At 43.7% G+C, this 26980-nt stretch overlaps 1 protein-coding gene across 1 annotated transcript in view; it reads right to left on the bottom strand.

The window, feature by feature from the left end:
* The window catches only part of LOC105690491 (transcription factor SUM-1), a 42210-nt gene extending 18123 nt beyond the window's left edge, over positions 1-24087 (bottom strand). The window contains exons 1-4 of the mRNA XM_012408279.2: positions 23273-24087; positions 19619-19895; positions 18850-19020; positions 3280-3358 (exon numbers count right to left, since the gene is read on the bottom strand). Of these exons, the coding sequence (XP_012263702.2) occupies positions 3280-3358; positions 18850-19020; positions 19619-19895; positions 23273-23532 (787 nt within the window). The 5' untranslated portion in view covers positions 23533-24087. The remainder of the gene's footprint in view (positions 1-3279; positions 3359-18849; positions 19021-19618; positions 19896-23272) is intronic.
* Between the last annotated feature and the right edge of the window lie 2893 nt (positions 24088-26980).

Here is a 26980-nt window from a genome sequence, read left to right as displayed (position 1 = left end):
AGATGGCGATATCATCTTTACCGAGAATCGTTCGATTCGGAACTTGGAGCTCGATTATTTGGACCGTTCGCAACAACTTTTGTGAACATCCCGAAATGTATGATTGTTGAGTAACGATCGCGTTGAACATGGTATTAACTAATCTGTTATAAATCTATGTTTAGAAAAGACAGTGTAGCCAAAGCCAACTGTCAGTCAACCCTGACCAAGCAAGAATCACGGCCAAAAAAAAAATAAAATAAATGGAGGGAGTGGCATTAATCTACTTAAAAATATCTCTCGGATTTATAAGAGGGAGTAGAATTTGGACACGAAGGAAGTGACTTTATGCGTTTCGAGTTTACTCGAACGTCTAAGTGTGCGTAATGTTCTTTCTGTGTTCTCCCCCGACCCCTCGTAAAAGAATAAGAAAAGGCAAAAGGACAATTTCTGAATTCTTATTGTTTGGATTCGAGAGCAAACAATTTAAAAGCTCGACGCTTGTTTATTGACCGAACGATGGACGTCGACGTATCGCTGTACCCCCGTTACAGTGCGGACGATAAATATATCTCGTATATTAAAACTTCTCTACAATACAAACAGCTTTTCTCTTATACCGCATTTATACCTACTACAGAGCGTTTGTTCCGGGTGTTGTTAACCTGACGAGATACAAGCTGAAAACTTATGTTGGCCACGGGTCGCGTGGGCGGCTACTAATTACCTCGAAGAAACTTTCGATGTATAGTTTAGTTTTCCGCCGCAGATTGCCGGACTCAGACGCCATAGCTAAGTCTACCCGCATTCGTACATCCGCGGGGACAGGTGCCCGAACTTGCAAGTTTTTCCTTATCCGTTCGTTCAAAATTCTACGAATGACTGAACTATTGGAATTCTATGCCTCCGTTTCCGGGCCAACCGGTCGATCATATTATAGCGCAGCTCAACACGATGCGTAATTCATCTCGATTTTACCGGTGAATTAACGCGATTTCCGCACGCGAGGATGTGTTCGAAAATGTGGGGCAAATTAATGAAGTACTTGACCATTTCGAGGAGGTTATAACCGTTGGTTGAAAATTGTTCTTCGGTAATATCGGCCGAAGTAGCCCGCCGTTGTTACGTGTCCACTCAACGTAGTAATCCGGTATAGACACTCCATTGCAGATGTAATTCGATTGTCAGTCAGAACTCCATTTCGTTATATCGTATGTGTAATTAACTCGAGTGCAAAATTTCGCCTCGATGTAAAACGAAAAATTGCACGTGTACGAAACGGAAGGGGAGTACAAAATCGGAATTGATCGCGATGATTCGTCGGCGTCGCGATAATCAATTTCAATATTTTTGCCAATTTGCTGGATCAAAAATCGAAAGAAGAGTCTGTGATCATCTGGTAATACGCGTCCATCTGGTATGAATCCTCTACGGTGCAACGCTGTGTGGATTCGGCGGATGCTTGCGATGCGTTTTTCACATTCATTCGTACGCGCGGCAGCGCGGAGCGAGAATTTGAAAATATTTTACTCTTCAATTTTTAATTGTTCGTTTGGAAATGCAATCCCTCGCCACACGCATACCGTGCGAATTTGGCTTCCGCGAATTTGATACTTTTTTTAGAAAAGAAAAAATGATGAATAATTCGATATGTTCGAACAGACGTGGAAATATTTAGCATCTAACCAAAATTATCGGATATATTTGTATATTTTATTCGAAATTTCACAACAAGCCAAGCGAGCTTGCAGGAGTCTCATATTTCCGAACAGCAGCTGCTCGTCGGAAAACGGGAGGCCAATTTCTATCAATGTGAAGATTGAATGTTTACCTTGTTTAGGAATATTTCGAAGTAAAATCAATCACGTCGCGACCGATTGACGTAGATAATTTTTTTTTTTTTTTTTTTTTTTTTACGGACACTCGGAGTACGCGGATCGGACTGATTGTATGAAAAATTCAAATACAGTGTAACAGATTTGAAAATCGTCTGACATTCTACACCCTGTGAATACACCATGCGAAATTGCGTACCAGGTTCACTGGTAGAACTGTATACATATACCGACGTCTCGTTGAGAATTCGGATTAATCCGTTTTGCTCTCCCATCCCGTTTGCAACCCCAATGAATTATAATTAATCTGCACAATTTAGTTTTGCAGCAAAAACGCCGGAGCAGGACTCGCGTTAGTCTTGATTCGTTCCGGCTGTAATCCGACGTTCATATAAAATGGAAACCGCGAGCAGCGTCAACGGATCAAAAGACAAAAAAAATCCAATAATTTACGGAGCCATTTGCAATCTCACTATTATCGTTTTTCATTCACTATCTTTCACTACCATTTCATCGGAAGGACAGCCTGAAAAAAAGGAGTAAGCATTGGGATACATCAAGTTACACGGGGTCAAGATAGGATCGGACACAGTGTAAATCTCTGAAGGGGGGAACGCGCTTATATTCGCCGCGTTTGATTCTCCGACGGGGTGGTTTTGCAACCTTGAGCTTAAAAAAGAGTGGAAAAGAGGAAAAAGTAAAAACTTGGAGGTGAAGAAAAGGGAGAAAAAGTAATGAAAAAAAAAAAACAAAAAAAAAAAACCAAGGACGCACTGCAGGGTGTGGTGGAACTCATTAGCCAACGTGACGCGATGGGGAGAGATTCTCTCTCCGGAAGGTGGTTTGTATATATAAGTATACATATAATGTTATACGCTGCCGAGGTGAGAGAGCGAACGTAAGGTTGGTCCAGGAGAGGCGAGGGCTTCGTTGCGGCAGATAGAGGGAGCGAGAGAAAGGGAAGGTGAGAGGGAAAGAAGGTGGAGAGGCGCCAGCGGAGAAGACGAGGTCATCAATATTCGTCAGAGAGTGGTGAACGGCGGACGACGCGAGGGATGGACACAGAGGAACCGACGGGTGACGTAGAGAAAGCAAGAAGCTAGGCGTGATTCCGCATAACTGCCTGAGGATTTTCCTCCCTCTAACGACCAACCCTCAAACTCGAAAGATAACCCTTTTACCGCGCACGCCCTCGGTTTTTCCCTTCAATTTTTTTATACTCTATACTCCATTTTCTAATTTTGATTTATGATTTCGCTATGAATTCGTCGTGCTCCGATCGAGGACGCGTCAGCCCGACTTTGTCCGACGTAATAGGTCCCACGTGCAGGATATACATGCAGGTATGCGTATCGTCGACCGGTACGAAAATTGGATGAAAAAATTTTTCAAACTTTTCAATCAAGCGGACCGACCTTCGAGGGAATCGGGAGAATCGAAAACAGATATGATCACGATGACTCACCGTTGATTGGTTGAAACCTCGCTAAGGGATCGGAGAACTGGTGCAACCTGTCGGTAACGTATTGGGGAGATTCTCCGTTCTGAAAATGAAAACAGGAACTCGTATAAATATTATTAAATTCATTGAATCAACTCGCGGTACACGAGAGACTCGGCCACGTCGTAACGATGACAATAATAATAACAATCGCGATAATGATTCTCGACAAAGCTCTTCTCCCGGTGAAGAGAACACGCCGCCGTTCGCCGTCGTTTCGACAATTTCGGACGAACGAGAAAACTGAAGTTAAAAAAAAAAAAAACATAACAGTAATGTACAATAAGTGGGATTTCGTAAAGCGGAGCAACCACGTGCGGTGAATTACCTACTTTAGCGATAATTCGTATGTTCGCCCCGTTAATATGATTAGAAATTTATCGTGTTTACGTCCCGTAGCTTTGGAGATTTTATTTTTACGAAATTCTTATATTATTGGATGAGAAAAAATATCCATGTATTTTAGCGCTGAAAACATTCCCCGACTCGCGGCTGATCTTTACTTGTCAGTTCCTGTGCATGTAATCCCCTCGTCTCCGGGAGTAACGGGTTTCCGGAATGAGTTCATCCTGACAGCTTTCCCGAATGATTCATAACGCTTTAACGCCTCGACATTTCGAAAACTCCAAGGGCTTCGAAGCTTTCGTTATCCTGCGAGATGGAAATTGAAAGTGACTCAAAATAGCGATTTTCACTTTCTATGGTGTAGGTACGAATTAGAAACAAATTTGCTCGGAATAAATGCCAGTTTCATTTTCTATTTTTTGCCGCGCATTAAAAATTACTCGTACTTATTGTTAGGGTGACGCCGGGCAATATGGGGCGCTCGAGGAATTAATGAGAAAAAATTAAAAAGAACTTCCGATCAAAAATGATAATGTTCGAGGTTTTTTGACGACATATTTGAGGACACCCCATTCTGCCCCGCTACCCCATATTACCCCGTGTTTCCCTAATTCCTTTGGATTAATTGACTCCTGAACGAATTTTTTTGTTTTTATTTTCTACAAGTTGCGCGCGGAGCTCATCGTTTTTTTTTTTTTTTTGTTTTTTTTTTTGATTTTTCAAAGCAAAGGTAAATAGTTCTCGGGCTTCTTGATTGAAACCATTCACCGTAAATGCCAGATGGATGTCAGACGGTTGTGCAGCAGTGAGATTTAATTTTCTTATCGAGCGGCAGCAGCGGCGCTGATTTTCATTTTCCCCCCGGTAATATATCACCTATATTATATGTATGTATGTACCAGAATCGGTTTGGTGACCGTCGACCTTGGAAATGCGTAAGAAAGACGAAGAAGGAAAAAGAGGCGATGATCGAGCGGGCGAACGGCCTGAGACAGCGGGCGAGTGGAAAAGTGGAAAAGTGGTGTTTGAACGTAATTGTTCGAAGTTGGCCCGTGGGATTTGGGATTCCAGCAAAACTCCCTGGTAACGCGGGGGGGGGGGGGGGGGGGGGGAGGGGCTTCCGGACCCGAAAGAGTTTCCCGGTCGTACCGTACCTACAACTATACGTACAACGGTCTGCTCCTGGTGGGATGCCTTATTCCATTGGAAAGAAACATTCCTCAACCCCGGAGCTTTTCGAAAGCTTTGCCAAAGACGCCAAGAAATAAATGGATTGGATCCTACGCAGGGCATCATCTCCTTGACCGAGGAAAAAAATAAAAAAGATGGAGTGAAATTCGAAACCGTGAGGATGACGAACCCTCATACACAATGCATGATCGATACGTTCGCGACGCGCGTCGCACGATTTATCAATCGCGCTAATGAAATTCGGCGTTGTACATCCTTTCATACGATTACCAAACATTTTTTCTCCACTTTTATTTTCTTTTTTTCTCCTACGTTCGCTGTGAAGTGCCGTGACGCGATAGTTGTGACTCACGACATCCTTCAAGTAAGCAGACGTTGATCGTGTGCAGACCGCGCATACCGAGCCTCGGTATCTGGTACGGGTTAGAAAAATGTTTTGTGTCGAATAAAAACGCGGATACAAACGTCAAAACATCGTAAAAGGGGATCCCGTCGACCGGGAGGGCGATTCGTAGTGGCAATTAAACATATTTTTATAGCGCTCTTCCGCGCCATCTTCGACTGCGGATGGTTCCGTGGAATAACCTCGGATCCACCGTCAAGCGAATTTTATTAAAGGTTCGACTCGGTCACCGTCCGGCGTCGCGCCATGTTCCACTCTTCAAAGAGGCTTCTAACTAATATTTCCATTCGAAAGAACAAATTAATTGGAAAAACGGACCACCGCGACGTCGCCTGGTGGCTAGAGAAATATCGTACCTTACACCCGATGGGTTTCAAAGAGTTTCGTCGCCCCGTATACCGAATGCCCACCGAGCGGACGGATGTCGCATGCGGTCGTAACTTAAAATCCACATTCTTCCCGTCCAAACTATGCAGTCGAAAGTTTCCGTATACTCGACGGATTTGGAATCACTTCGGTGGCACGAGCTATGACACAGCCGCACCCTGCGTGGCGATGCCGACGGGGATCATCGAGCTACCGTCGCTTTTATATACCTCGACGTCTCCGCACTCAAAGCAGATTTTTCCCAGACGCACCTCGATCGTCTTTTACCAACCAACCAACCAACGAACAATCCGACGAAAAGATCAGACGCGAGTCTCTGCTTCCCGAGCAAAAAAAAAAAAAATAACAAAATACTTGGAGTGGTTCAGCGATGATTTCCAGTCATCGTACATTTGATCAAATCTCCCTCAATTTTGAAACCGATCAATTTCTCTGGCTAATTTTCCTTCTCAAAACTAATTTGCGTCCCGTATTTAAAGCCCTGTCGGTTTAATTTGTCAGTGGCGCGAAGCTCCGCGCATCCGAAGGAACAGAGGGACCTCCTCAGTCCCCGTCGTGTATTTCGCGTAAGGCATAACGATCTTGGTTCGCGTGAGACGCGAATAGAACGAGTAATCAGTACTGCAAAGTCGGTCGTTTCTGTCTCCCTTGATGCCGTTTCTCCGCACGTTATAACGTTACACGTACAGAACCATAGACCGCGGTGGTGCATCGCGGCCTACCGTTTGCGAAGCTGTTAATTCCTTCGGTAAATTACTAACCCAGTGTAGCGTCAGCGTCTGCGTTTAAATTCATGAATTTCACGATATACAGGCGCTACGGCGAACTGCACCGCCACAGTTCACGACTGCACCGTTTACACCGCTCAAATCCTATTTTCGAGAAGTTGTTCAAATATATAGATGTATTAAACGGCGACGTGAAGCTCAAAAACCCCTCGAGATTCCCATACCCCTTTACAATGAAATTCCATACATTTCGGCTTTTTACATGGCATTTCGAGTTTGCCATGTTTTAGTTGGTAAAAAACGAATTGACGAACCCGGCACTTCGCGACTTTACGGATACATAACAACATGTACGCACGTACGTTTTTTATTCAGACACTCGATTTTCCCGCAAGTTTTATGTATGAAAAAAAAAAGAAAAGAAAAGAGAAGAAAAATTTCTCAATCTTTTGTCAGTTAAAAGCTTCGCTAAAATTGCGGTCATTAAAGTCCGCGGTGTACAACCCGTCAACCGAAACATAAAATCACACCTTGTTATTATATTTATTTGATTATTTTCATTTATTTTGAACGTTGAATCGTCGCGTCGACAAATGGCCGCACCGTTTATAACTGCAGTTCTCGTATTATCCGCTTTTTATTTTCACCGTTACTTCAACGATTTCTGTTTTCTCTTCTTTCTTCATTCTTCTCCCAACAAAATGGGCTTCGAATCAGTCACTGTTCCACGCGCATTTCGATTCCGCATATATTTCGGTATGCAGTGCAGACATATGCTACTTATATAGATTATTTTTCGCCACGTGGTAGGAAATTCAAACTTGGCACTTGTAATTGCCGTTTCGAATTATACGAAAGCACTCGATTTTCTTCAAACTTGCTCCAATACGCCACTTCAGATCGTAAGAACGGTACTAAAGATGGCTGGAGCAAAAACCTCGAGGAGCGAAGGGGGATGACGCGGAGAGGAAAAGAGAGCCGAACTGTGGGTCGAATTGCTGGAGTAAGGTATATAAAGCCCCCGGACTTTTATTTTATCGCCTTCAATTAAATCTTTTACCCCCGGTTCGCCCATCTCACGGACTTGCACCACAATTTTACGAGTCACCGAGCACATCTGTATACTTTATATTTTAAACCGTTTCCGCAACACCGCAACCTTTTCTCTCGATTCGCTTCATCTGATTTCATCTTTTATTTTCGTTTCACTTCCACATCCCGGTTTTCCAGTTTTTTTTTTTTTTGCTTTTTCTACGCAAAGCCTTGGCGCTCTTTTCATTATTTCATCGATCACCTACTGGTGTATCGAAACGAAGAGACAGAAAAATCTCTTTTCCAAATGAAAACGGGAAAAAATATACCACTCCACCGGAAAATGTGAATTATAGCAATATTTACCGCGTCAAGAGATGAAGCTAATAATCGATATATTTATTAAGGGATAAAAAAAATAATTTATTGGAGTTCCACGATTTAACCCCGTACGCGTAAGTAAACGACTCGCTGCGAGCTTATGACAAACATCATAAACTCAACGGGATATGCCAGAAAGATCCCATCATCTTTAAATTATATTGCGTTTCGGGATGGGGGTGGACGGGCGGGCGGGTGGTTTAAAATCTAGAGGAAAATAAAATAGTGGATAAATTTTATAAAGTACCGAATTACTCGTACATTTCGCGATGGTTTTCTTTTTTCTCTCACCGTGACTCTTTTACTTGGTCGTTTTTTCAATGACTCGATGTAGAAAATGAGATGAGAGAATGAAATAAATTTTAGTTCGCGCGTTGATATTTTGTAAAACTTTATCGCCTTTCGAAATTGAATATACATATATTCGATTTTCCGTAAATGAACTTTGAAATTCACGGTTGGGAATACGTATCGTGATACCGCGAAGCTTAAATTTCAAGGGAAGGCGCTGCAGCTACCGAAGAGGCATCTGCACGTCCAATTAGTGAAACTTAAACAACACGGCGGGTTGATATATTCCGTTCTAGAATATCGTGATTAATAAATTCAACGGTATACAGAGCCGAACTTGGTCCGACGTGCGTATACGAATACGCGGCTAAGGTGGTGTCGGCCGACGACGGAAATAAATAGTGAAATAAAATGAAAAAAATGATAGAAATTTGAGAGGGGGAGAAAAAAAAGAAAACACCACTGGGAATACATCAGACGCCTACGAAATGGAAATCGCTGATCAAAGAGATCGTGATATAGGTGGCTAGGAGCTATTCGTGCTTGAAACGGCGTAACCGAGCTGGTAATCTTTCGGTATGACTAACGAGTCGATTTGGCGTTTTTAATTTTCGGTTTCACTTTTAACTACATATTTCCGGATTTACGAATTTTTTTCTAGGCATTCGTATAGTTTCTCGAATACATTCATAATTTATCTTTCCTTTTTTCTTTTTCTTTTCTTCTCGCGGAACACCAACCCCGGGATTTTTCTAAATTGTGAAATTCAGCGCCGGGCACGTTGCAGGTTTACCGAATATAAAAATCTCCGCTTCTATATGCAGAAACGGAAAGAAATGAACAAAAGTTGTCAAAGAGGACCAAAAAAAAAACCAAAGTCGGATTGCAAGAGGAAAAAAAGGGGGGAAAAAAAAAACGACGAGATCCAAACCCAAAATAAAATAAAAAAGTGGGGGAAATTCGGAGCTGCAAGCGGTGAAATATATCGCCGTTGCGGTCATCGCTTATCAACAAGCTTTATTTTATTGCTGAGATTTATAGCCCGAGAGTTTTAGGTCGCAAAGCTTTTTCTCCTTTTCCTTCCTCTCCGGAGCGTGGGCTATAGGCTTGCGCCGCTAATCGTTGACTCTAAATTCGATTAACCCGAAAACACAGTTTTTTTCTTTCACGTGTTCACATAGATCAATGGATTTATATACCTATATACGTTGGCTACGAGATTATATGTATATAACTAATCCGCTTGATCTTTTGGAATTTTCGTCGCTTTTATAAATAATATAGAAATATCTGTGAAATGATTTCTAAACAATCTCGGAATCAATTGGAATTGTCTGGGGGATATTTGAAAATTCTTTTCGTCTTATGTTTCTTATATTTTTGAAATCACGTCACGAGATCGCGAGGTTCTTTTTTTCCTCGGTGTTTTCTTCGCCTCTCTAGTTTCGACCCACCCAGCATCCGAATTAGAATTTTGTCTCTTTAGTTGTCGCGGGGTTTTGGAATGTTGATCGGTGTCGCGTCCTCTGATCCTCTTGTTCATTCTTTACCCCTGCCTTTTCATTTCCAAATGTTCCATCTATTCCATTTCTCTATATCTAACGCCGAGGACACCACGTGATCCGATGTCTCGGAAGAGAGAATTATTATAAGAACTATTCTCAGACACAACTAAACTGAAATCGTTTCGTTGGACTCCACGTTCCATATTATCGTTCCAAGTGAACCAGATAAACTCACTCGGCGATTTAACGCTCGTTAATATACCGACAAATAAAAAATAATCGAAAAAACCTTGTCTCTCATTGACACGAATATCATAAATATATGACGCAAGTGGAAATATCCATACCGATCGATTTATAATAACGCGCCTCTTCTGAATCCGATGAAATTTATTAAACGGACTAAAATCAAAGGGTCTCTATTAATATGTATGCTCGTATCTGAATCTCGGTAGGGTCGGGAGGATAGGGTAGAGGGGGGGGGGGGGGGGGGGGGCAGGGGGCAGGGGGCAGGGGGGATTTAGTAATCAGCGAGCTTTTAATGTAACTCTCCCGTTAAGTTTACGATAATGCAAGTGGAATGGAGTAACGGCGACGACGCTTTAAATAAGCACAGTGTTTGCATTCGTACGCATGGGGGATATAGGCGTGCTTCGGATATACGTGAAAGCGGGTAAGGTTGGCCGAGGGTTAGTCTTTTTAATCCTCTCGCCGTAAATATCGTGAAACGTGAAACACGCTCCTCCGTGTCGTTCTCTGTGTCTCGACCTCCGTTCGTGCCAAGAAATATTCTCTGGTTTTTTTTTTTTTTTCCTCTTTTTTCTTCTATTTCATTTTGCTTTTTCATTTGCTTTTCTTTCTCTTATTACGGGGAAAATACGGAATATACATATGTAATTGTACATATATTAATTGATACTCACTTCAATATATCTGTGCTCACACCAAAGAAAATAGATCACAACTGAAGAGGTGATTAAGCAATTAATTGAATTAACCGAAAGTTGATTTTTCATCGCTTGCAGTTTTGGAAGATCTCATTTTCTACTAACGTCGTCGTTCTGCTTGGTTTTAGCTCTATGAATTGAAGAATTTCTCTATTTTACTTTTCTCTTTTTCTTTCATCCAATTTTATCAGGTATGCAGGTTTCAGGTGGGTGATAATTCAAGTAAGTATTCGACAGTGAGTCGATAAATTAAAGCCGTTAATACTTTGGTCCGTAGGCTATTTCGTTGAAGAACAAAAAAAAAAAAGAAAAATTCTGATTTTTTTTTTTGTCTCTATAGCCAGAAGCTTATTGGGGTTATGATATTGAGATATGCGGTATTTCGTAATTAAATGAGTCGTTTTTAAAGAAGTCTGACGTCTCGTTATGTTCGGTGAGCTTATATTATAGGGCTTTCGAGTTATTTATTTCTTATTATATCAGCCCGTAGTTTCTGAAAAATAACAAAAATAAAAAATCGATGAAAAATAAAATCAAACTAAATGAACCGTCCAGATATATATGTATGTTTTTTTTTTTTTCTTCTATTTTCAAACATACGTTACTATACCCCTGCAGTGGAGCGAGCGGTGGAGATCATCGGGTGGTATATACCTATATCGATGCTCGATGATCAATGAAAATGGGACGTCGCGACGCTCCGTTTTTACGATCCTTGCACATCCTCTTCAAAGTACTTTGATTTTCGAGAAAATCTTTCAACTTCCACCCCGTGCGAAATAGATTCGATAGCGGTACAACTGAAGAAAATTTTTCTCTTATATCCGTCAGGAAATTATCTCTAGCTGTTTTTTTTTTTTCAATACAAGCTGGAACCATCGGGACGACGCGTCGCGCGTAGCTTTCGGATTATATTTAGCGAATAGATACGCGAAGTACGAGAGAGAATACCGGGGGGAGAGTCAGGGGATATATTTCATTGTGTAATCCTTCCCTCCGAAAAGAGTCCTCGTACTCTACGGGATCATGGTCGGCGCCGTTGTCCCCATCATCCCCTTTACCCAACAACCGCGCTCGCGCGGTCGCCAATAAAATCCTCTACAAATTTTCACGCTCGTTATTCGCAATGAAAAAAAAAAAGAGAAAAAAACAGAAACAGAACAACTGAAAAAGAGAAAAAATCAGACAGAATGGACAAAGTTTTCGTATCGACGAATTCCGGTACAATGATTTGAGGTTGATATGTGAATGGGAAATAAAAGCGTAGAAAAAAGATATGAAGTGAAACAAAATGAAATGAAAAACGGTTCTGCTAAAAGCTTCTCTACATCCTTTCTGCGAGCTTCCGAGAACAGCAGGTGATGAATTTACAGAGAACGCAATTAAAAGTTTCATGTTTTCAGTTGAATCCGACCACATTACAGCCTGATGAGATTAGTTCTAACCAAGTTTCGGTGTGGATCTCGCTCGGAATTTTTGAAAAATAATCTATGGAACTCCATAGTGAAATTTCAGAATGAACGGAACGATCGAGCACTACCGCGCGTCAAAGCCCTTCTTCTTTTCTCTATTTCATTTTGTTTATTTTTATTTTATTTTTTGTGTAGTTCAAATTTTCGTTTCGTGCGGGCGCGCGTTTTCGGAGGAACCACGTCCGGTGTTCATAAATTGTCAGTTGGTATAAGATCGACTTTTTTTAAACCAAGTCTAAGAGGTACACGATCGTTGAGATTTCGCGCAACCTTTACGTCTGTTTTCGTCGTTTCGGCGCGACAGAGCGAAGAACTGAATTTACAGCACTGCAGATATCTCGTGAATCAACCGTTCTAACGACGACGACGACGACTTAAACTCCATAGAAATCGTCTGGAATTTTTAGCGTGATAATCAAAAAAAAAAAGGGGAGAAAGACGGGGGGGAATTACCCTCCCAGTACAACGTATTACGAGTGCAGAAAATGGAAACGTTGGAAGAGATAATTAATTTTCATACGGATCGCTAAAAAAATTTCTACCATAAAATTGAAAAGTAGATATAAAGTCTACAACACGCCTATAAATTTCCGCTGTACGCGGAGTACTTCGTTTGATTCACCAGACACGGCGGAGCGATTGGAGTTTGCATTGTTCATTCCGTTCGTTAATTGAATGGATAGTTTTTTTTTCGTTTTTTTTTTTCTTTTTCCTCCTCTTTCTATCGGAATTTTCACTCGCCTCTGGAACTCCTATTTTTCATCGATCGATTTTTTCGCGTTAGCATCATCGACGAGGGTGGTATAACGAACGAACTTCTGACGAAGTGCAATCAGAACGCGAACCACCCGCAGGTGTAATTGTCGGATGCCCGGTACCCCGCGTGTGATGAATCCGATTGAAATTTTTTACATTACCAACGATTGCCCGGTTCACAAAGCCTTTGTAAACTCGTGTAAACACGTTAGCCCGTTTATCGCGCATACGATGCACGGGAGCGAAAATGTAAGAAAAAAGAAGAACTCATCGCCGCGCTGGTATCATTCCGAGTATCTAATTAAACAATTTTACATTCGCAAAATGTCGATGGCGCGCGGTATCGGAAAACTGACGAGCGCCCGAATTTTTTTCCGCGGCTTTCACCGCCGCCCGCGACGGTTGCAGTTGCGCACACATCGATGATTTTGTTGGACTTTATTGGGCGCGGTGTGAAATCGGCTGTGCGTGTGCGAGAAGCGGCACGGTTTCTGGAGTGGTAATGACCGGCTTGGTTTACAGCGGCGGTAACCGCAGCCTTTCGTCTTTTGAGCTGATGTTCGTTAATGACTTCGGCGCGTTGACAGAGACCTAAGCTAACGGCTAGCGGAACCCATCAGCGCATCGCAACAGCGGCACAAAACAAAACGAGTAGCCCAAGTCTCATCTCCGCCACAATAAAACGCGCTCATCTCGATATCCGCATCGACGATTTCCTTAATTATTAAATCGGCTTAAAACACGCTTATAAAATTTGCAGTCGTAATTCCGTAGTTCCAGCCCTCCGGCAAAGGCGAGAAGAATATATCGTCGAGGGATGGGACCTACATCTATATTGCATGGGCACACCAGATATAGGTACCCCCCCCCCCCCCCCCCCCCAAAACCCTAAATTTATAATTCCCATTACCAAATGGAATTTCACGTGCTGTGCGATTGTCGTTACATTAACATTTCTAAATTTGTAAAGACCTAGAACGAATCACGTGAAATTTGTGAAATTTCATTTTTCAACGAAATATTCGCGCGTCTACTGACAAAAATTACGTCAGCATGCTCCGAGCCGGTTAACCGGAAACACTCGGTATTTTTTTTCATTTCTCAGCTGCCGTGTGATGGGATAAAAGATCAAGATAGGGCAAATATAAAAATGTCACCTAAATCTGCTCCTGAAAATTGATAAAATTAAATAAAATGAAATTTCGAGATTACACCGGAAGTTTGTTTGTCGCAGAACATGCAACGATTCTTTTTCTTTTTTTCTCTGCATGAATCGAGAATGATATTCGTAATGCGATGTTATTGCGGCGGAAAACTGAATGAATATTTGATTTCTTTTTTTTTTTTTTTTCACTTTAAACTGCGGGGGTGCATTTCACATTTGCAGATGGTAACAACTGACACATTCATACAAATAACTTCGTCACTGTAATATACGCGTCCAGACAAACCTGCTAGCATTAAAAATAATAAAAAAAAAAACCCAGAGGAGGCAAAAAAAAAAAAATGTAGGAAAAGGAGATGCCTCAAACCCTTCTTGCATCGAGCGCTCTGGTACGGGGGCAAGGGGAGGGGGGAAAGTGGTAATATATACTTAATGCTGTCGAAGGGGGCAAAAACATTGGCGTCCGGTAGCTCGAGCGTGGTCGAGTGTGGTCCACGTGGCGAACACGTGTGAGATATGGGTAAAAAAGAAATGAAATAAGACGCGGTAAGAGAAAAAAAAAGAGGAAAAATTAGAAGAAGACAAAAAATAAATTACAATCTAAGAAACTTGTTGAGAAAAAAAAAAACAAAAAAAAGGGAACCGAACGAGTACGTAAATGAAAGAAATAAGTCAACCGAGTGCCGGGAAAAACGCGGGGGTTGGTTGACGTCGGTGAGATGCACACGCCCTTACGTAGCTCTAGGTATATGCAGTGCGCAACGGTAGACGATGCGTCGCATCGTTACGTAAACGGATAATATAGATAAGCCGTTACGTCGTCAATGTAGCAACGGTATATGGCAGTGTATTTATTTTTACGCAATACACGTGTTTATATAGGATAGATATTCTCTCTCTAGGTAACGGGTTCGTTTTTTCTCGCTCCATTTTATTTTCTCACATTTTTTGCTTTTCACCCTCGTATCTTTGGGGAAATTTTTTCCCCGCCTCTTTTATTACCGCACCGATTTTGTTAATTGAGTTCAACGGTTATAAAATGCACGGCTGATGCGATATACGTTGAAGAATTTTTTCTTTTTCGTACAGCGTTCAGTGGCGCTCCGAGCCGAATAATAATTATGATTCGATCGTGAAATCGATTTTTAAATTTCGAATCAAATCGAAAGTTATGGGTCACCCGATAAACCGATTCGTTCGTTCATTTTCACTCGTGAAACTTTAAGCGACCCGACTAAGGTTGACGTGCGGGTTACGAAGTTTATACACGAAGGTCCCAGATGGGAACCATGTTTGCGATCTCCTTCGTAGATCGAATAATAATTATTATTCGTACGATGGAAAGTCTTGACGTTTGACGAAGACGAGGGATGCTTAAGATTGATAAAAAAAATTGTCCGATCGAAAATTATTCTCGGTAAGATAGAAAATTATTGAAAAAGGTAGAAGACAACGGATCGCTATTCGTTTTTCTATATTTTTTAACTGATAAATTTCTGAAGTTTTCTCTTTCGATTGAGATTAACATAGTTTTTGGAAGCGCAGTTTTTGGCCGATAAACGTTTAAGGAAATTGGAAAGCTTCTCAAGAGTCCCCGCATGAACTTGGCGGAGTGAACTTTTCAGCTATAAGAGGGTTAGGAGATAACGCGTTGTACGAGACCGTTGACTGACGAGGGAAATTGCAGAAGAAAGAAGAGAAAAAAAATTGAGAAAAAAAAAAGACAGGGGAAAGACTCGAATGAAACAAACTCCGTAAAAAGGCCGCGGAGAGGTACGATTTTGCTCGGAGCAAGGTAGGTACCTGTATATCCTGCAGAGTAACAATCGGAAGACGGTTGCTTTCATTTCACATTTTCACCCTCTTCCGTTTCCCTTTTATTTCCGCCATTCTACGTTACGGTCGATTCCCGTTTCCCGCCAATAACCAATCGCCCGCTCGTAGTTGACCCAGACGACGAGGAGGACAACGAGGACCCCGCTATTCCAGGCGACGGAGACACTCGTTACGTCTCCTGAATTTATACCCTGCCACCCTTGTACGGATCCCAAAGATTTCTTCATCGGAAGAGAAGAGGGAAAACGAAAAAAAAAAAAAAAAAAAAAAAAAAAAAACGAAGAAAAAGATGAAAAGAATAAGATGAAGACAAAACAGAAAGGGCGGTTGGATTTTCCTCGAGACCTTCCACCTCTGTTGTATGGCAGAAACAACAGAAGAGAACCGTATTTTCAAGAGAGTTCCCCCGTTGGCGTCAAAGGGCCTTCAATCGATCAGTCAGTAAGTCAGTCAGTAACTCAGCGACTCGTATCGGTAGCGTGAAGACTAGAGAGTAGCTCTTCGGTCGTTCCTAGAAACCACCCAGTGTATAGTAGAAACAATAAATTTAGCGAGTATTTCAAAGTTTTGCCTTCTGGCTCCGCCGTTGCCTCCTAGACAAAGCCGGGGCTTCTATTTCCGGCGTAAAAACAATGCTGCCGCTGCCGCTGCCGCCGCCGTTGCTCCGATGCAATGCGGTACACCGTGCAGTGCGCCGCACCGGAGTGCACGAGATGCATCGCCGGTGCCACCGTTTCTGCTGCTACGAGTCAAACGGGGAAATACAATGCGAGAAATATATTCGCTAACTCGCCACCCCCGCAATTCTAATACATAGTTTTCTTTCGAGAGCGTAAGATAAGTCAGGTTCCTCCACGTTATATAGGTACGTTAGATTGCTTCCAACTTACTCAGTCTACTCGAACAATTCCCTCCGAAAAGGAACGAACGTTTCCCCAAGAAAATCGGAAGCCTTGCAACCTTCTTTTCTTTTCTTTTCTTTTTTTCCTTCTCGCTTTTTCCCTCCAGAAGAACGTCTTAATATCCGCGAGTCGAGAAGCTAACGTAGTTCAGTGGTCTTATGAAACTCGAGGGAAATGAATGAACGCGAATTGGTTAACTGGATTTCTTTCCATTTCGTTTTAAAGGGGGTCGCAACGAGCTCGAAGATTCATTTCGCCTCTCGCTTCTCCCTTTCCTACCTTCGAATAGCGGATATTTGTGAATATTTTGTATCCGTAATCCAACCGGTGTCGCGCGCTACACGAAAAACTGGACGGGAATTTCAACCGTCCGTTGAATTTCAATAGCTTTAATTACTTCGATCACTTCTGATAGAGTGATTAAATTTGGGATCGTTGTTAATCAATTTACATTCTATATCTTCATCGCCCTATCCGACAGACATTCTAACCCTGTTAAGGAGAATCGTCCTTCCGGGTAGGAACTGAGTTTCTCCTAAGTTGGTGTTATGCGAGCACCTCTACCGCGAAACTATCTTCAGATCATAGAGCGTGGCGTACGTACCATATACGTATAGCGCACATACATATAGGCAAACCTATCTGTACACGTAACATCTACAGATAATCGAAGTATCGAAATCCAATAACGGTCGCAGTGGATGTTGTCGTCGTCGCGGTCGTCGTCGTCGCCTCGAGGAAAATTCACCCTCCGATTCTCTCTTTAGTTCTCAAGTTGCGAGGTAAATAAAGCCACCGCGACTACCCCTGATCTGGGTATTACGGTATCCAGTATGTACGGTATAGGTAAACGGCGTACGCGAACTTCCGTTTATATTCACGCGAGAAAACACGCGGCTTTCGGTCGGTGTTACCGCCGCACGTGTCGTCATCCGATCCGAACGAAACGCGTGGCACGTCGCAGCAGCCGCTGAAGTATCTCTCATATCGTAAACGCGGGTCGTCCAATGCGCTTCGGATGGTGAACGTCGAAACTATGGCAACGAAATTTCGCATCCTTATACTTCGCAGGCGTGTCGAGAGCCCTTTTTTGACCATCTACAAATTTTTTACCATCGAGATATCTCGATATCTCTGCTCCGAGATGCAAAACAATTGGCGATAACTCGATCAATTTTACAGAAAGATCGATTTGACTCGTGAATTCGGATTCCCGACATCAAAATATTCAAGAATACTGTAGAGAATCTAAAAAAAAAAAACAAACTGTCGGATTCCGGCCCCAATTTTGAGAAAAATCTAAGACCATAAGCTTGGCATTTTTTTGGCTCGCCAATTGTTGACATATTTGAAAAATCGAATATCGACCTCACAGCCAATCGATGACGACGTCTCGTATTTCGAGTTTCGATTGGTCGTCGCCTGTTCGGGACATGATTCTCTCCCTTTTTTTTCAACGAATGAATTCCGGGTAAAAAATTCGTTCAAAGTTACGGGAGCTACGACGAAAGTGTTCAATCGATACGGGAGCGATTTTATACGGTTTTGAGTACACGAATAAATAAAACATGGATTTATACGGTTCCCCTCGGACAATGAGTGTCATCGCGACACTAATGAGCGAAAAACAGAGACCTTATTTTGTTCCGTTATACCAGCTGTAATTGTTGGAAAAACTTTTCGTATATACATATATATTATACGTATATTATATAACACCCGTGAGAATGTCCCCTGAATTATGACCACTTTACACAGGTATATTCGTTGCTCGAACCGCTGTTAATCTTCGCTCTACGTACATACACGAGTGTGTAGGCCTTGTTGCAGGTATAATCTATGGATATGGCCGGATAACTTTTATTTGACACCCCGAATTGCCTCTCCTCGTGTAATACATTTGATTCATGCGACGACCGCGACAACACCCTTATTATATTATCGCAATTATATAAGTCATCCATCGGTGATTAATATCGCGGGCCTAGCGAGTTTCTCGGTCGGGAAAAAATGTGATTTATAAACGTGTAAACGTGTATATGTATATGCGGGAGTTAAAGCGGCGATATTCAGCCCGATACGCGTCCAATCAAGTCTAATCAAGTGTATTTTGGTCGACAGCTGGTTTTCGGTGTCGCCTAGTAGAGTGACTCGTGATCACATATAATATTGAACGTGAAGGGTGAAACGCACCATGGTCTCTGCGGAGGGATGATCCTGAGGCCCGGGAGTCATGCTGCCTTGAAGAAGGGCTTCGAGACTCTCGATGTACTCGATGGCATTTCTCAGTATCTCCACTTTGGGTAGACGTTGATTAGGGTTATTACTCGTCCTCCGTTTAAGCGCTTCAAAAGCTTCGTTCACCTGAAATCATACGAGGACCACTTAACGGAGACGGATAACGGATTAGCCGTAGACAGGGGGTTACATAACGGGCAGGGTCTCGGTGGTTCGACCGAATCGGCGGATACATGCATATATCGTTCCGCTCCGCGTCGGAATTATTGTCGTAGAAAATATCAGCCGGATTCAAACCCGGTAATGACCAAAAAGTTCTCAATTAGGACGAGAACGAAGCGAAGAATATCGGTCAACCGCCCAATGTCGAAACTAGAGCTAACCGGTAGAATTTAATTTACATGGGGAAATTTTCAGCAACTTTCAACGGAGGTGCGGAGGGGCCAACGCGCCGCCGCGCGGCATCGAGAAACTTCCGTTTCGTCATATCTTGTAACAAAGTTTGCCATACTCTCGGTACATCGTCTGCTCGGAGTCAGGTCGGAAACTATTGTATATTTTAGGGTAAGAGAAAAGTTTCACTCCAACATAAATGAGCCAACTATGCGCAATGTCGACGCGGCGGTGCTGTTAATTCAATCAAGGAATATCAATTCCACGACAGTTTTACCATTTTATTTTACTCGTCGTTGTTGTTCGGATCACCGTTAGTTTTTGAGCTCACCTTTCGTAGACGTCTTCTCTCCCGCAGAGTTGCGGCTTTCCTTCGGTCTACGGTTACAGTTTTTTTCTTGCAGGCTTTGCACGCCCACAAAAGACATCTTCTCGGTCCGTGCGGACTACCGGAGTCCAATGCGTGGGGATGGGGTACGTGCTCGACCGTTTCATTCTCACCACCGTCCAAGTCGCCCTCCCCGGAAGGCGATTCCAGATCCGCCGATGCGTCCGCCGATATTACCGACGATGCGTCGTCCGAATCTGGGATGTATCGCGACTGCGATCTGCAATTCAGACAGATTGACGTAAACGTGAATTCATTTTTTTTCCATCGATTTTCACTTCTACTTCATCACTCGGTTCTAGAGGGTAGCTGTTATGTCCGCATGCCTTGGAGACGACGTGTAAAGAAAACAAGAAGGAAAAGCGGAAATCGGAGCGCCTCTCGGCTGTCACAGGCATTCGGGGAGAGAAGAAGAAGTTTTCAGAAAAATTGTGAGTCGAAGAAATAGAGAGGAGAAAAAAAACTTTGTTTCTGCCTCCGGACTTGACACCCCCAGTCTGTGTGCAGCGTATACGGCGGCAGGGGTTGATTTCGCTTTTTTTCTCCCTGTTAATTCAACAAGGAATAATATAAACATCTTCCAACCATTTTGGCGCAATTGTGTCCCTCGTTTATACACCGCTATACTCAAGTATTTCGGGGTTGAACCGTAATTATCGCTTGTAATGCGCGGCTGCCGGGTCGCTCAATAAATCCAGGATGTTCGTTTCGAAAACTACATCCGTATCGTCAAGCGATAAAAATGAACAATTCTTATAACCGACTAGATGTTACGATTACGGAGGATTGCGTAAATGAAAATAAAAAATGACCGAATAAAGGTTACGACAATTTTCCGTTAGATCCCGTCCCGAGTAAGCTTGGGAGCTGTTTTGTTTTGTTTTTTTTTCTTTATTTTTTTGGTATTCGTCAACATCGATGGGTAATTGAACACGTGGAGTATAAATTCATCGAAGATAGTCGCTCGGATGAACGCAGATGCTGAGATTGGTTTCCGGTGTTGAAAATTAAAGAGGGAGTTCCGTTGCCCGGAAAGAACCCCTGGTAATTGAACCGCTGAAAGTTAAAGCGTTGAGAGTCATTATCGACGATTAAAATCGAGAAAAGGTTTAAATCCATCGTCTCCCTCGACCCGAACCGCAACGCAATGTCCACAACGTCGAAAGATTTGGAGTGGATCGTCGCCCGGAATTGAGGTAACAATTTTTTTTTGCTTCTTATTTTTTCATTTGTTTTTCGATTTCGGGGTAAAAAATAGCATTCATTATCATCCTCGATCGCAGAAAATTTATTTCGCTAATAGCAGATATCTGTCGCACGGCGCGGCTTCACCAACATGTACGTCTGTCATTTTTTTAAATTTTATAATATTTTATTTCGATGTCAGTCGAAAAATAATTACGATAAATGATGATGATGCATTAACGCGTTTCCGTATCCCGGCTTCGATTGAAATCTTCAGACCGACGTTTTCAAGTGTATGAAAAAAAATACTTTGAATATAAATCAAACGCTTGCTGAAAAATCTGATTTCGTATACGTGTGATACGCAAAGATACATATTTTCCTGAAGCAGCTTCGACTATTGTATACGTATATCCAATCGATATTCGATTTGAATTCAATCCCCCTGATTTTAATTTATTTTGCGGATACGCCGAGTTTATTTTCGTTTCTACCCCTTCGATTCGGGCATGACACTGAAATCCGTGCCTGTCCGATGAGGAATAAAAAAAAATAAAATAACCAAGAAGAAAATGACAACGCGATCAATGGCAAGTTTCGTCGTATATTTTCAACGTTTAATTTTTATTTCCAATCAATTTGTTCACGTCAGGGTTGTAGTTTTGTTCGTCGTTGTTTTGTTTTTTTGTTTTGTTTCTGCCGGTGTCGGGAACGACGGAGGCGCTGCACGGTGGTGCGAATTCCCGTGCTCAAGACGTCGCGTCTTCGAATGAGGATGACGGAGAGGGACGAAGAGTGGAAAGAAAAAGGAAGGCAGGTGAGGTGTGAACTGTTTCGAGGGCAGTAAAGATATCGTCAAGTTTATCCCGAGCGAATTTGCGCCATCCTTTTCTTCCCTTTTCTCTACTCCACAGTCCCTGGCAGTAGCGGGAAGATCCCATACGACGACTATAAATGTATCAATTCTTCTTACGCGACAACGAAACGATGCGAAGCGACGCGGAACCGCGAAACACTGGAAAACAGTTTACACCACTTCGCAGCTAATACCCACCACCGAATCGTAATGTGACGTTTATTAAAAAAAAACGGAAAGGGGAAAAATCGAAAAATCGAGAAAAAAAAAAAAAAACGATCAACGCACGCGATACCAGATATGAAGAAAAATAGCGGAGTAAGTTTTTGCGGGTTACGTGGATGCGTTAAAATTGGAAAAGTACTTTATGCCTTTCTTTTCTCTCCTCAATTCCAACCGTTCACGAAATCGATGGAGTTGTTTTCTTATCGAGTAGATGCGTTCGTGGATTGGAAGAAAAAAATTAAAACTGCAGCTATTCGGTTTTTTTCATCCCCTAAAAATTGAGCCATCTCGTTCGTCGTTTCTGATCGTGAATGTAAAGTACAAATTGAAGAAAGATGGATGGCTGAAAACGGTGGATTTTAAACATGTTATTATATCCTCGTGTAATTAATCCCGAAGAAGTAACGCAGCGTAGAGCCGGGTGCAGAGAAGTGGCAGAAGCTGAGCGAGCGAGCATTACCTTATCGGTTCAACAATCACTGGCAAATTGCTTATAATTTTCCACCCTCGACTAGAGGAAAATAATCTTCTTCAAGCGTGCCTAATAATCAATTTTAACAACCCTCGCGGGGTATTTTTCGCCCGTGTTCTTTCGATCGTCAAAGATTCATCGTTTAAAATACGCCCAAGAGGGCGTAATAACGTATATTTTTCTCGTCTTCCATTTTCTTATTTTTCTCAATTTTCTCATCGAATTGAAACACCCTGATTAAACGGGCAGCAGGTTCCTCAGCTGGATAAACGACGACGAGTTACAACGCAGTTTTCGATCAAAAGAACGGAATCAAAAATCACGGCGTGCTTTTATTTTCGCCTATATTTACCTCGTGATGATGAAAAAAAATTTGCAAAAAATTTACAACCATTCGCGGACGAGCGAATACAACGCGCGAATATCTTACAAGCAGATAAACAGTGAACGCCCGTCACAATGACTCCGCGTCGTGCCTCCCGCTCCGATATAAACGTAGCGAAGCGAATGGAGAATCGACTGCAATAGCCGTGTACAGTTATCCAATAGTTGTTGATAGTCACGCTCGAATGCACTCGCGCCGTTCTACGTGCAATCGCGGAGAGCTCGAAACGCCGTGCAAAGCGCATCTCGAGGGGTCGCCTCCTTCCGCAGTAATTCATACCACGGTCCCCGTATCTAACGCGCTTAGAAATACCCGCATAAAATCACTCGCTGACGATCCGTCGAAACTCTCGACGAAGTCGATCCATCGATCCGAAGGGGAGAGAGAAAATGAAGGCGAAGGAACGAGAGGCCCCGGGAACCGGGGCCGATGCAGAACAAAATAATATCTGGGTGCATGCACGGGCCGCCGTACCGTAGAGGATCGCGATGATAGCAGCGTCCAGATCCCGCACTTTCGGCGGAAGCCAAACTCCCATCGGCGCTCGTCGCTCTCGGATTATCGTCTCGATCCGTGTTCGTGTATCTCTGTAAGTACTGATCGGTGTCGGAGGTCGCGGTTGCGTAAAAGTGACGATGATGTCTATGGTGGTGATGGTGGTGATAACTTTCGTAGGAAGACCTTGTCGCTGCGTCGTACGGGTACTGACCCACGTCTGTCATCAGTGTCATCATCTCGAAGATTCCGATTCGGACTAATGACGATTGAAGGATATCCCTGGGAAGACCGCGCGCACGATATTTGGAGAATACGAACAGAGGCGACCGTTACTTCTCTTCTTCGTTATTATTATTCAACGTACTTCACAAAAATCCACCACTTCAATTTCGATCACACATGTTTACGAACACTCGGAGATATCGCATGCGGTATTCTCTTGGGTAATGAATAGCACGGGAGAAAAAGGAATCCGCATTTTGATTTATCGCTCTTTTCGCACGCTGTCTTTAGAGTCGGGATTCTCCGGCCGATGACCACTGGTCACTTTTAACGAAAACCATATTTTCGCTGAGGGGGACAACGAGTAACGAAACCGACGTCGACGAGCCGAGCCGAATCCTTGTCGACGTAAGATTTTGCCGACGAATTACTTTTACCGAATATCTGAAATCCTCGAGGTCAAAGATTGTAGCGAGGAGCTCTGAGCGAAGGCATCCTCCGACTATGTCGCAGCGACTACTCACTCTCCGAGTAGAAGCCACATGGTTTTTCTTCGGTGGCATGTGTGTCGCGCCCGGGCGACAAGCCAGTGCGTGAATGTGGGTGTTTTTAGAAATACACACTCCGATGGTTCCGCGTGTATCAACATACCGAGAAACTGTATAACGCGGGGTACGACTCGCGGCAGGGAGGGAGGGAGGGAGGGAGATTTCATTTCTGTGTGTCTCTTCGGTAAGTCAGACACACCCCGAGACACTATTTTTGAGCGACCCAACCAATCGGGGATAAGAAAATTGTTTTGGACTCTCCGAGGTCCCGCCCTTTCGCGCTGTCACGGATACGTTAGTTTGGCAGAATTGCCAGCGAAGGTGTGGTCCCGGGTATTAATTAACCGAGCGAAGTGAAGATATCCCACATATCGCGGCGCGTCGCTGTTCCCGCGGGTCGACACCGATCATCCGGTGAACAAAAAAAAAAAAAAAAGAAGTAGACTTCTTTTCGCAACTCGAATCGCCACTCGGTTCCGGGTACGTACGCAAGCGACGATTTCAAGGCCCGTCGAATTCCTCGATACTCCTTTTGTTTTATTGCGTAGTTAGGTTAGGTTAAGTTAGACGCGACGATCGCGCGAAATTCATACCAGGAAATGTCACGGGGCCGGGGTGAACACGGCGGCGGCGTCACTTTGCCGCACCGATCAATCATAATCATGATGATTCGCGCGTACGACCCAAAGTACATTTACACCACTGCGCCGGGTGGATATTTCGCGAGATAGGAATTCTGGAGCGACTCGCCGGAGACAAATTTACCTCGGTTTCCTGATCATCAACCGCATAGGTTGGTATACACCCACTCCGAGTGCATTTCCACTCCTTGGATTGCTGGAACCCGCCACCGCGGAATTCTATGCACCGCCACTGAATTTCACAGGGAGATACCGCGACGCTTTACTTCGCCGTGGATACGGTACACTTCGCCAGTTTCTCCATCGACTCGGATTTTTGACAATGTTCCTCCACGTCACGTTCAAGCAACAATCCATGTATTCGTATACGGATATCGGGTACACGTCGATGTATTCATCTGTTATATTCAACCCTTCCGACGTTACTTTGGCAGTAACCCAGATGTATTGAGTCGGGTATATCCGATGCACGGGCAAAAAACATCCAGCGATTAAAAAATGATGGAGTGAATGAGAGCTTTTCAAGAGTGATCCGAGCTTTTCCCTCTCGTTTAACGTCCCCTTCATGGCGGCAGTTCCTCTTAACAGGGAAACCGAAATTCTCCTTTTCCGCGATTCACTTCGAATCCGGCAGTTGTTTCCGCGTTCTACACAGATTTTCTACCCCCTCCCTCCCAGAATCGGGGTTGCTATTTTAAATAATTCCTAGAAGAAGTAGTATACAGGTGTGCCTATAACAGGTCGCGTTGGGGTCATCCGGGCTATCTGGGTTATCGGGTCACTCCAGCGGGCGTGCCAACTGCTGCAACACCCTGAGCTAACGATAAGTAATCTAAAACCCCATCCCCGACTCCAGACGATCCCTTCCCCTAACGCGAGCGGGGACGACCGTTGTCGCGTTGTTATTTTCGAACGGAGATATAGGTATAATTCTCATGCATGCATCGAACAACGACGGCAAGGATTTATACTCGTATATCGGTATTCGTTACTTTATTTCTGTCGTTCAGCGACGGTCGAGGGTTCTTCGAGACAAGGTAATCCGGTGCAACACCGTCCCCTGCGCCTTTCGAATGTGATAAGCACGTACACACACCGGTGAAGGGGAGATTTGCAATTTTGCAACGCGTGCAGAAACGGAGCGTACAGTGGGTTATATTTATGGACGTGGGAATGGAGGGTGAACGAAACGTTATAATATCTGCCGAAGCGTAGGCGGATGTGGAAACACAAAACACTCGGGCGTTGATTAAAGGTCAAAGTTCACCGGTTATGCGATACGTGCGATCCGAGTGAAAATTGTCGCGATTCATCGATATCGTTTCGCACACTCTGAAAATCAAGCGCGCCAATCGCAGGTTCGTCTTGTTCGCGTTCCGCGTTATCGTCGTACGGTACAAATGACGGGGTGAAGGGGACGGGGGGAAAAAAAAGAAAAAAAGAAAAAGGAAAAAAACGAAGAACTACCGGCTGCCACGAGCGAATCCGACGTGGGTCGCTCGTGTTATCCGAAAACATCGGACAAACCTCAGGGAAAAAAAAAGAAACGAAGGAGAGGAAGAGGAATCAAAGTTTTTCAATTTCATCGTAAACGGTGGTAGGCGTCTACCTGAGAATAAAAAAAGCGAAAGTCGGGAGTAGGTGAACGACAGGGGGATGTTATGCGGGCGGTATTTGTCCTGGCTCATATCGCGGCGGGGTGGGGGGTATACATGTTGTACACGTGGCCTGCGCATACGTACGCGGGTGTAGATACGTACAACGTGAAAGAAAGAAGAGACCCCGGGAGAGAGGAGGAGCGAGCGCCTCGTGCCTCGTGCCCGATGCCTCCGAGGGTAAGGGTTTAATTTTTCACGATGCTCGGTGGTCCCCCGTTCCCCCGATCTTTCCACCCTACGTGCTCCCCCTCCTTTCTCTCCGTCGACCGGTTCTCCGCAACTGGCCACGCGCGCGACGGCTCAACTCGAAGACTAAATATACGTGTATGTGTATTGTATATACACAGATATACCGTAGAACCTACCCCCCTGGCTGCGGACTGCACCGTCGTGTGTCCCCGTTTTCCACCCCCGCGCCCCGTATGGGTCGGAAAATCGGTAGCGTTCGGTAGGACTCGGAAATTTCCCGAACACCGAGAGACTGGGTCGAATGAGAGTGAGATGAAAAACGGGTCACTCACTCCAGCCGCGCGCTTCGGGGGATGCCTGGGATACATCCGCCGAAGCTCCGGAGCCCAAGGTGCCTCACCCACTTTTATGGGGTCCCAGGACCCC

This window comes from Athalia rosae, chromosome 1 (genome assembly GCF_917208135.1).
Source record: "Athalia rosae chromosome 1, iyAthRosa1.1, whole genome shotgun sequence".
Taxonomy (NCBI): Eukaryota; Metazoa; Arthropoda; class Insecta; order Hymenoptera; family Athaliidae; genus Athalia; species Athalia rosae.
The sequence above is the reverse complement of the archived record's forward strand: the minus strand, read 5'-3'. Positions and strand labels throughout refer to the sequence as shown.